We start from the raw sequence: 12,342 nt of genomic DNA on the forward strand, positions 1-12,342 counted from the left end.
ATAAAGTACATCTATGAGCCATTCAGAACTGAAAATGTATGAAAAATAAAGAACTGTTAAAAAAAAAAGCCTTGTCGTTCAGTAATATAAAATATGTACAGTACGCTGTAACTGTGGACTTGTGGTCTTGAATTTGATTTCAGATGTGTTGCTGTGTTTGATGTCAGAAAAAAAGACCCCAATATCATCTCAAATAGTTTGAAGCTGCGTTTTTACTAATGGTATGTTCTTGATTTTTCCTATTTGGAACATTGGGTACAGTACTTTGTTACAATCCTTGACACAGTGTAGCGGTGTTCAGCTGTCTTAAAATGAAAAGCAGTGGGCGTTAATCACTAGAATTTGCAACCCTCCACAGAGTAACAACCCTTGCGGTCAGCTTTTCAACAGCCTATATAAATCAAACTGTGTTGTGAAGGGCAGTTATTACTATACACTTTTTTACACAGAGAATTGTGAGGGTCTGGAACCAACTCCCCAGTAATGTTGTTGAAGCTGACACCCTGGGATCCTTCAAGAAACTGCTTGATGAGATTCTGGGATCAATAAGCTACTAACAACCAAACGAGCAAGATGGGCTGAATGTCCTCCTCTCGTTTGTAAACTTTCTTATGTTCTTATGTTCTTATATACAGCATTAGAACCTTGGCATGTTAAAACCTGGGAGTGTAATGAACCAGGAGGCCTGATTTAGAGATTAAGTAGCAGAAGACAGGGTGAGTAGAAATCAGTAGGAGAAGCCAAAGGGACATCTGCAAGGAAGCATACAGCAGGGTATCGCATGCTGGAATCAATTAGATTATCCCACTCCATCCCCATGCACTTACAAAGTAAATGAAATCAGCACTAGGAGATTATTCACAGCTGTGATGGATATTTGCTCTTGGATAATGTGATTGGACAGCAGGCACTGCTTTGAAACAGCTTCACGTGTGCAGGACTCTGCTGTTGCTGGTTTAAGTGTAAAAATGAAACGTACTGTACTGTAAATGCACTGCGTAATATCATGGTTTGGCAGAGGATGCACAGCAGTGCAGCATGCAGAGTGGCAATGCAGTCAATGCAAACTCAGTAGTACAGTAGTTCTTCATGGGCTTCTTTTTATTGTTTGACATTAAAAAAAAAAAAAAAAACTCATAAGGAGTGATTTCCAGAGACCTGTTGCTGTAACATACACATAACGTGGAATGGACCTAATTTGGAGTAAATAGCTTTGGGAATCTAGCCAAATGTTTTAGTTTGCATAATGCCCTGCCTAAGACTAATTTCCCTATAATAATCATCTATCTCTAACTTCCTTTCCACAGACTATCCATGAGCTCAGATTTCCAGCACTACAGTTTCAGGATGCCTAACATCGGGTTCCAGAACTTGCCCCTCAACATCTACATTGTTGTCTTTGGAACAGCCGTATTCGTCTTCATTCTCAGCCTACTCTTCTGCTGTTACCTGATCAGGTAAGAGAATACAAGTGACCTGCTTGAGATTGCAGCGCAGCGTTAAATACCTCAGAAATACGAGGAAACAGCCCCCCCCCCCCTCAACCGAGACAGAAAACAAAACCTTTTCACTGCAGCGCCCCCCTTTCCCCCTTACAATTCAATACAAACACAATTTCTATATGTTATATGTGTGTGAGAGTTACATTACTGCAGCAATCCATCTTTAAATAGGGGCAATCTTGAGGGGATAGCAGCTCTCAGTTGCAATTATGTGGTGACGCTTTTGCTACAGGGGTGCTACCGTATGTAAGATTTTAGCAATCTGTTTGTTACCTGTGGTTAATGATGCAATGGGTTAGGAAGGTGTCATAATCACAAATGTCATCAGAAGGCTGTAGGTACAGTACTTGCAGATGGCATCAGATATGTTTATTGAAAGAAGGCACATACTGCTCATTGCATTAGCAATTCTGAGAACCAGGAACTACATTTACAATAAACATATTCTTACATTGTAAGCAGCTATAAGTACAGTATAGAGAAAGCAGCATACTTTCGAGTGACACTGTGATATCTAGCCACAGGAAAGCATATATGTCTAGTGCAGTTTTTAGGGGAGGAGAGATGTTTAAATACCACGCTCTACTGTTTCAATAATTCATGATGATAGAATGTAGGGACAGCCCCCTCCAGATTTTGCTTCGATTTGGTGTGCAATGACCACTGAAGTGGTGTACCATTTAATTCTTCCCTGACAACAAATGGCATTTTAAATTATAATATATTTCTATTTACAGTTTGGGGTGGGTGGGGGGGGTTGGGCGTTTCTTGGTAAATGTATTAATTTTACTTTGCGTACTAAATATGGCTTTAAACTAAGGGTACCTTTTTCAGTCTCAATGTAAAAGTAATCCAGCACAGTTTTGAGATGGTAACTATATTGACTTAATACTCTGAACAATCCACCACTAGGACAGATACAATATCAGAACAGATTTACTAAGTGGTTATTGCTCCTGTTTGTACAAGATGTACTGTGAATGCATCTTGTGAAACTAGCAAGAAGCAACTTGGGTACCTAAGTTAGCACCATGATTATGTATTATATATAACATTGGCAAGTTTTGTGATATAGCAGACCCTTTCAAAAAGAGTTCTGCATTATTTTGTATGATGTAAGTTTGCAGCCATACTGCAAAATACTGATTATAATTATGCAGTAGTCCTGCATTGTGAATTATAGAAGTATAAAAATGTAGTACTGTTTTGTAAGGCGAGTTGTGGTATCTATCTGTCATTTCATTTTTAACCCTGCCCTCCACCTTCTGACCTGGGTCAGTCTCGGAAACATAACATAACAGCAATGGTGAGGCTGTGAGGTTATGCACAAGCCTCTCATTGGTGGAGGCCAGGGCTAGAATGAAGATTAACTCACAAAATGCAAGGACTTTCATGGTCTCAATATAGCCCTCCGTGGAGTGTTGTGTATTCCGCGCCATTAAGAAATTAATGAGTGGATGGGGAAACTGAATATTGTTCCCTCCAAGGGCAGGATTGAAACGGGTAAGCTCACATCGCCACAGCTTGTGCTGTCTGTTCTCTCTGGAACAAAATTTTGTTTCAGGGGGGATGAGGGGGTGGTGTTTATAAAAATTAAAAAGACCCTAGGCGATGCAGTAGATGGATTACTACCTTTGTTGTACAGATACATATCTTGTAGTTGCTGTGGCAACTTTGTGGACACTGCAGATTACTGTGCATTCTCACGTGAGGCCTGTTGCAGTGCTGTCAAGAAAACACATTTAGAATGGAATTTAAGGGCTATATATAATTTTCTGCTGGCAAGCGGAGCTGTATGGTATGCACTGTGGGGGGGGGTGTTTATAAGATAAGCTTATCTTTTCTAATAATGCGTGTATAACTACAGATGTTGTAATTACAGTAGATTTTCCTTTAATATCCTTTAACTAGGCATACAAATGTGTACAGTAATAGTATTAATCGGTTGTAAAAAAAATATATATATGTTAGCATTTGTTAGCATTTGTGCGAGATTCGGGGTGGACATTGGGGCTGCATAATTAATGTCTATAATTATTAACTCTCTATTTAAAGCACAATCTTACACACTTCTAGCGTGTAGACTTTCGAAGAAGAAAAAAATAATAATAATAAAAATGCCTAAATCTCGTCGCTTCATTCTCTCATCCGACTTGGATGATTCTGGGGAAGAAATTATATTTCCTACCTGCTCTAGAGATACGTCTCATCCTGCAGTTTCTTTCTCTTTCGCTGCAGCAGCTTCACCATCTGTCATTTCTCCAAATATTCAATCTCCAGCTCAGCAACCACGCCGTTCGAAACGGCGCTCCCATACTCAACCTCCATTACGGCTTCATTATAAAGATTGGCCCATTGCCAAACTCTTAAAAGCATTATTTGATAAAGATATCAATATTCCGGGCAGCAGCGACCGGCTCGCTCTGTTCAACTTGTACTGCAATGCTGTATCTGCCAAGCTTGTCTTCCCTCCTCGCTTGCAAGCAAGACTGCATCCTAGCCTTCATCGTTCATGCAAGAGACTCTCTTCACTTGTCTCCTACCACCATTAAATCATACATCTCCAGAATCCAGCATTCCTACCGCCTAATGTCGGTAACTTTTGCAGTATGTCTAACTATCCAAGGGATTCTCAAGTACTCCCCCTCCATCTCTTGCCTACCCATATCAATTGACATCTTATATTCTCTAATATCAACGCTCCAGAAAGGCTGCTTCTCCCCCTTCGAAGACTTGGTCATGGAAACCATGTGTTTAACAGCCTTCCTCGGTTTTCTCAGATGTTCCGAGTTCACCGCCTCATCAATTTCTAGCTTCCTCCGCATCAGGCATTCGTTCCTGCGACCTTTCCCTGTTCCTAGACTCACACTTCCTCATCTGGCTCCGCACCTCAAAAACTGACCAACTTCATCAAGGTCATTTCATTCAGCTCTCAAAAATCGACTCACCAGTATGTCCCTACTCATCCATGTCAAAGTACATTGCCTCTAGAAACTGTTTCTCCCATCAGGCGCTCTATTCATCAACTCCTCCCGCACAATTATATCCCGCCTCTCATCTTGCTACTCTTGTTGCCCGAGCAGGTCTGCCTCCTCAATTCTATACCCATCATTCATTCAGAATCGGAGCAGCCACCTCCGCAGCAAAAGCCAATATCAGTATTCACCCAATCAAATATGGGGCGATGGTCTTCCTCAGCAGTCGACATATACATTCGTTCATCACCTACTGACATTGCCAAAGCCCATCAAAAAATCTTTAGTGTGCCTGGAGTGGGGGCTACCTGTCCGCCGGGTCCACCAGAAGTTTTCCCCTAAACGGAGTTTTTTTTCCTCTCCACTGAGTGGCAGGTATACACACTAACTCTTTTAAACTGTCTTTTGTTCATCTTGTTTGTGTATTGTCTTGTATGTTCTTTCCTTTCCCATCTTTTCCAGCTATTTCTTTTATGTTATGCACTGGCACATCTCCTGTTGTTTGTCTCACGGTGGGGTTTCTGTGGGATGCCAGGGGTCCATTCTTTGGGGGGCAAGTGAGTCTCACTTCCCTGACCTTAGGTCTGCTTCAGTGACCTCGTCCTCGCTATGGGGGGTTCTCACCACTGTGAGTCAGAGAGGACCCCTGGCCACACTATCTGTCGCAGATCATGTGCTAATCTTACCTCATCATCCAAGGCTCTGTTCTATTTCCTTCGGGACGTGGCTTGCTTTACACTCTCAATGCCGAGTCCCAGACTAACCCATCTCTCTTTGTTGCAGATTCCCTGCAGGATGCCTCTCTGCTCCCGGCTTTGGAGGCCTGTGTCTCACCTCGTCCGAGGGCAGCACCAGATCGGTTAGGGAACCCTTTACTACCTCTCCTTTCAGGTCCTAATTCATCTGACTTTCCTTCGCCCTGAGAGGCGCTTCTTCCGAGTCAGAGCCCTTTTATGTGTTTTCAGATCCTTGAGGCTTCAGCCTTTGGCCAAGCCCCATCATTGGTCGAGGATCTCTTCCTATCCTAACTTCAAGTACGGGCCCCTCCAAGCCCGCCTCTAAGTCCGGGCCATCGGCTCACCTTCTATCCTAAGTCCGGGCTCTCTTTGTCTGCCTCTGTCCCACTGACAAGCTTGTTTCTGCTTCCTCTATTCTATCCTTACATCCTCAACAAACGCTCTGTGAAATACAATTCAAAAGGAATATATATGTAGACAGTTAATATTGACAAACTCTATGCAAAAAAAGATACAAGAGAAGCATCTAAAAATGTAAATGTAGTAAAATACATTTCAAAAATCACAGTACAAGTATTAATACAATTAAGAGCAAGATAAAATACAATGACTTCGGTTCTAGCAAGTAAAAGTATATGACAAAATACGATTCAATAACGGAGCAGATAAGTGTCAGTGATAGTTACATCAGGATAGAATTAAATACAAAATACTACAGATTAAATAACACTTGTGACAGATTACAGTACTCTAAAGTACAGGATTAAATGCAGTATAGGAACAGAAAAACATTCCACAATGGAAAAATACTGCACAGCAGAATGTTTGTACTGACCTCTCCATAGGTCTTATGTAACACATGCCACTCGTGCCTGCACTGAACGGCTGTGTTATTCAATTGGCAACGAAGTCAGTGCATTCAATAGAAAAGTATAACTGGCAAGTCCCCAGGTCCAGCTGACCATCAGTACACTCATGTTCTTACAGAATAGGCTTCTTTACATGGTCCCACACAGCATTCCTTTGTTATTAAATTGATAATTTAGTGTTCTGTTAATCTTTAAATGGGAGCTGTTTTAATTGGTTTATAACACTGTGGGAATCTTTTTTTTTTTTTTTTTCTTAAATAGTCCATAAATTAAAAAAAAAAAAAAAACTCCTGGGACTTCCCTCGTACCTAACAATCCCGTTTTGCAAACTTGTGTCTGTCTCTCTGCTACGTTGGGAAGACGGAGAACATTGTCACGAGCTGGTAATGTGCAATTGTAACGTTGTTTACCAAACACAGGGAGAGAACTGCTTTCCGCAAAATTGCAGTTCGGCCCGTTGTAATAACCAGCGGGCCTGTTGGTAAGCTCATTCCACTTTCTTTTTTTTGAGTTATTTGGTACAGTTGTATTGCTGGATTACTACAACTAAGAATACAGTGCTGCCTCCATATTTCGATATCTGCCTTACACATACAATTATAGTGAAATATTATAATTAAAAACAATTAATTTAGTGAATGACCTCTATCAAATCGTGAAATAACGAGGGAGCACTGTCTATAATTATGAATCATTTTCCTGATCCTAAAAGGTGGTCAGATTACCAAGTCATGTGGGGAGGGAGGGACGGATGCATTCCCTTCTTAGCTATGAAATGTGCCACGTGGAGGCAGTGAGAATCTAATTCAGCCGCATGTCTCAAAGGGCACATGTTATCCAGTAAGTGTTTTGCTTAAATGGCTCAATATGGCTAGCATTTGTTTCCCAAGAAACAATTAAATCCTTGGTATGAAATTGACTCTGAGTTTATTAAAGTTACTAACACTTGGAGGACGGTGTCCTTCACTTCAGCTAGTGAATGTTTTTCCACAGTGGCCAAGGAACATTGTAGCCAATGTAGCCAAAGAAAAAACTGTAGGTTCATAGAGAAGCATTTTTGTTTTAAGGAGACACAGTTAAAAAATGTACCTCCTTATTTGATGTCAAAACAAGAGCAAAACTGATTTTTAATGAGTCGTTCATAGAACAGGAGATCAGCCTGATAGATGAGAGGCAGCACAGCAGACAGACAGCTCTGATGCAGAAGGTCACAAGTTTAACCCTACCTGTGAATGGGTATCTGGTGTTAAAGAAGCATGACTGGAGCCACACCACTGCAAATAAGCGCCTCTAACATTTGCCTTGGCTTTTTTTCATGATTGCAGATCAAATATTTCAAAAGCCTGCATAATCTATAACGAAGCTTATGGAAAATACAGCTTTTGCTTGAAACATTCAAATTTGGGTTGATGAATCTGAGCCAAACGGCACCTGCTATGAAGTGCTGTTGGCATGTGGAACCCCTGTATTTTATCTGTTTAACGGAGGAGTACTCACAGCTAAGATGGATTTCTGCCACTTTTTTTATATTTACAGTTTGTATGGAGTGGCTGTGTGGCTCTTGGAAGCAGCAGGAAACATTTCCTATTAAAATGCTATGCAGTAATTGTGCTGGGATCAAGCAAGACATCCAAGATCATAAATGCAAGTTTAAAACACAAACTAGTATGTTAATATGCCATTATTGTTCAGAATACTCAGTACCTCAATAAGGTAGGCAGTATTCCAAAATAGGATAGGAATAAGTGGAATATGAAGCTGCCTTGCAGATTGTTCGTGGAATATTAGTTATCATACAAGGATAAAGAAGGATTTAATGCATGCCTTGCACAAAAGTTCACATTTTGCAAGTTCCTTGTGCGATCTGTGCATCCCTTGCATAACTCTTCATGCAGTTTCTTTGGGAGGCATGCATGAAATCCCTCCTTGTGTCATTCTTGCTTTAAACCAGCAGTTATGGTCTCGCTTGATCTGACATGATCCTTGCATTTGTATTGGCATGGGAAAGTGAGCCATGATGGAATAAACCATCGCTGTATGTAAGTAAGTAAGCTCAATAATCACCATGTGCTACTTGAGAAAATGTGTTTTATATAAATGAATCTCATTTTAAAGGAGTAATAACCAAGGTTTATTAAAAACAAAACAAAAACACGTCCCTTTGTCTCCTCTCCAGTGCATTGTTTGTTTTTTTGCTCCCGTTCTTTTCCTCTAAAAATAAAATGTTCACTTTGACTGTGTCGTCGGTTCACTGTATCATGCCACAGTGCTACTGTATGAAATCACTAATAGGGACCCCTCCTTTCCTGTGGGCAGCAGATGGGGTCCTATTATTTGTTCATATTTCTGACTGCATATATATTTTTTATAAAAAATATTCGAAAAAAGATGGTCAACAGCAAATCCAAATGAACTATTGAAATTGCTGGCCGTTTTTTTATTTTTACTTTTGTTATTACTCCTTTAATGTAGCAAACCATCTCTAGAGCTTGACTTAATTTGTCCTATCCTGCATCTTCACATGCTGCTCGTGTTCAGAATGTACGCTTTGTTTGTTGAGGTATTTTTTTCTCCTAGACCGTGCTGCCTGTTTTACAGATTTCGATCATTGAACTCGGAGAGGTTAAGGTTACTAGTAATGGAGGTAAATGTACAAAATCTGTTCTTTCTCCTACCTTTCTCTGTATCCGTGTTTGTGGTTTGGTACACAAGCAGCATGGTCCAAGCTGTGTTCTGGATGTCATTTCCCTTTATTTGTTTGTTTTTTTACAATTTATTTAATTATACAATACACTGCCCATGTTTTTAATGTTAGTATTCACTGTGCCCATACTAATTGGGTTTCAAATAATTCCTAAGTCAGTATTAAATGTTCAGATCTTAATACTAAACTGTTTTTATTTTGGTAAAATACAAGAAATAGTGGCTTGAATTCATGAAACTTTAACGTGAGCTTTATTAAAAAAAAATAAAAAATAAAACAACTGTTTCCTAGCAGATGAAAAGTGTGAAAAACGAAAAGGTTTTAGAGTGTTATACAAAACAATTACCCAAAACAAGGTTTAAGAAGATTAAATAGCAAACAAGTTAAAGTTTTGTGAGTGATACCCAGTATTGCAACAATAAAGCATTTATTTTATTTATTTATGTATTTATTAATTCATTTTAGTTGTTGTATCTATTCCTTCATTTGCGGTGTGTACATATCGACTCTTCTTTTTCCTATAAATTACCAGTAGATTCTTGGCTTTGCTCCACACTAATGGCTGAGGAAGTTAAGAATTGTCCACAGGCTCCCCTACGGTTAGTTCTTGTCTCTGCTCAGCTATGAATGGATGACTGACTGTAGGTCTGGGGCTGAAGATTGAAGTTTTTCCATAAACATTTAAATCTCTCAGGAAACCACCCCCATCCTCCAACATACAAATAATCCTAGATACAGCCACCCACACACACACACACTCACAATTTTATGCCAAGATGGAGGTTTTTTTTTCAGGCATTACCAAGGATAAATATAAAACGTATTTTTTAGTTGATGGCTGCTTCCAGTTGCTTTCCAGAATCTCATTTGCTGTACCCACCGGGAATGGAATCTGATTCATTTGCTGTCATTAAATTCTGTCAGCCTATATAAACCAAACCATTGTTTATTCACTTTTCTTGGGATGCAGATCACCCTTCTCCATTATTATTTGCGATAACTCTGCTTTTCAGTTTAAAAACTGGCACAATAAACAATAAAGTGCAGTTACGGAGTCACTGTTGCTATACAGAGACGATGAGGGGTGGGGGATGGTGGTGCAAAAAAAGTTACTTCCCACTGGGAGACTGGAATTCATATTAAAATCTAATGGAAGCAGCCCCTACTGGAAAGTCCTGAATCTTTCTTAGACTGTCTAGTAAAAAAAAACAGCATTTTTAAACATGTTGGAGATACTGTAAGTCAAATGTTATCGTTATTTTTAGCATTGACCTCTTTCTATACCTTTGAAAACCCTACAATAAACCCTTTATAAGGCAGCACGTATTTTTACTTTATAAATATGAAAACCTTTTCTTCTGAGGCATCTATCTGTTGCCTTTTACCTTATGATATTGTATACTAAGATGATTAAGTAAATACTGAGGCTATTTTAAATCATTGGTATAAAATTGTAGCGAACCTCAGTTCCCGCAGGCAGGCACATCACACAGGGCGAGGCAATCCACACACAAACGGCAGGTGGGCGCAAACCCAGGCCCTTTTGCACTAAAGCATAGCGCTGATACCGCTGTTCAAAAGAGCCGGCTCCTTTGCAAGGAGCGTATATCGGGCTTATGTCTTCGTGTGTGATTACGTCACCTACCAGCCCTGCTGCTGCCTTCCCTTGCGCACGCTACACTTTACAGCTAGAACATCTGATTTACAGTTTGTTCTAGACTAAGAACAGAGCCTACCAAATTTGGTATCTAATAGTTGTTAATTGAGGTTCTAGTCACTAAAGTATGCAGCAGAGGGGTCTATTTTGGAGTTCCTGAAGGTTATGTACTTTGATTTTGTAAAAGGGTTTATATAAGTCATATAATAATATCTTACTAAATGGTGCTAATATTAATGAGTTTGCTCTGCATTGTTGTCTTATGCAATGAAGAAGACTGAAGGAAAATAATATTCACGGTGTGTGTGTCTGTATTTGGGGCCTTTTTTGTGGGGGGAGGTTGTAGATTTGTTGCATCAGTTTACTAAAATAATAATAATAATTGTACTTTCTTCTTTCAGGTTACGACATCAGGCACACAAGGAACTGTATGCCTACAAACAGGTAACTAACACATATTGCTCAGGTTCCACTTCCTTAAAACCTTTTGGCAACTGTATGTATATTAAAAGGTGGAGCCCAAATGTGTATATCAAATTTTGGCCACTAAAGTGTTGATAAGACTTCATTCAAATTGCTAGGACCCTTTGAACTAGGAGTTTATATAAGATAACCAGGCTGTGTTTATGCTCAGATATCTGCCAGGTTTGACATAGGCTCTAAGTGTCGTTCTTTTTACCACTAGGTTTTCTATTTCTGTAACAAGACCTATACTTTGAGCCTGTGCCAAACCTGCTGTCCTTTATGAAAGTGACGCATACATTCCACGTATTGCAAGACATCAGTCTAGGATCAGGCATATGAAAAGGTCTTTTATAAGGCCAGTCTGGCTTAGATCTTGTCTTGTCTGCCTCCAGTCTGTTACAATTTACTTTAATGTGCTCATCGGAAGGTGCTTTAAATAGACAACAGTAAGTTACATAGTTTGCATATTGGCATGTGTCAGCTTGGTTCATCTGGCAACCACAGATCTGAACGATTTCAAGTCTCTAGGCAGAGAGATCGACAAACCTGATTGAATTCTTCTCAACTCTAGCTGGTCACATCACACAAACTTCTGGTAATCGCTAGACCTAAGTAGGAACCAGCGTTGATAGCCTTGTATAGCTCTCACTTTTTTAGCTGGTTCCCTTCTTGTCAAAGTGTCAGATTTTTAGCGGTAGACACATGCGTGCACACACACCTACAAACACCATTTATCTTCTTTTTTTCTTTTCTTTTTTTTAGGTTATTCAAAAGGAAAAAGTAAAAGAGCTTAATCTACATGAGGTAAGTTTGAGCAGCAGTAGCATTGACTTGTCTAATAACTGTTGGGGTCCACGGCATTTGTATCTTACACTTCTCATGAGAGAGCTGTACAATTATAAGACTGCATGTGTCCTTTGCTGTTCATTGCTGCTCAAGAACAAAAAAATGCTAGAAAATGAAAAAACAAACAACCAAAAAAAAACCTTGAACTCCCTGTTATTTGATGTTAAAAAAAAATGAAAATCTGAGTGTCATACCCTCCTTGGTAGTTTTGAAGGTACAGTATATGAAACTTCTGTCTAATTCTAAGACATTTACAAATGCAAATTACAAATGAATTACCCTCTACTGCAGGGGTTCTCAACCGGGGGTCTGCGGCCCCCTAAGGGGCCTTGAGGAGGTTTCAAGGGGTCCTCAAAAAAAGAAACCTATTAGCGTTCTCAGGTTATGTAACACGTTCTCGTTGGAAACACTTTTAATTCGACCATCAGCATCAAAACAACAAACCCCACAGAATGATGATACAGAACTTCCTTCAACAAGTTCAGCCGTAAGGGCTGAAGAACAGCAAGGAGGTGGTGTTGTGAGTAAAAAACATAAAGCTGTTATTAACCCTGCAAAATTAAGGAAATATGAAAACATATTTATTT

General features: G+C 39.7%; 1 protein-coding gene across 2 annotated transcripts in view; it reads left to right on the top strand.

Annotated features, from left to right (window-relative positions):
• Positions 1-12,342, top strand: part of LOC117420589 (RING finger protein 24-like) — a 50,116-nt gene that overhangs the window by 19,734 nt on the left and 18,040 nt on the right. The window contains exons 2-5 of one of the 2 annotated variants that reach the window (XM_034034073.2): positions 144-221; positions 1,308-1,457; positions 10,846-10,888; positions 11,672-11,713. In XM_034034073.2, the coding sequence (XP_033889964.1) occupies positions 1,315-1,457; positions 10,846-10,888; positions 11,672-11,713 (228 nt within the window). In that variant the 5' untranslated portion in view covers positions 144-221; positions 1,308-1,314. The remainder of the gene's footprint in view (positions 1-143; positions 222-1,307; positions 1,458-10,845; positions 10,889-11,671; positions 11,714-12,342) is intronic. The other variant, XM_034034071.3, reaches the window with a different exon arrangement.

This window comes from Acipenser ruthenus, chromosome 1 (genome assembly GCF_902713425.1).
Source record: "Acipenser ruthenus chromosome 1, fAciRut3.2 maternal haplotype, whole genome shotgun sequence".
Taxonomy (NCBI): Eukaryota; Metazoa; Chordata; class Actinopteri; order Acipenseriformes; family Acipenseridae; genus Acipenser; species Acipenser ruthenus.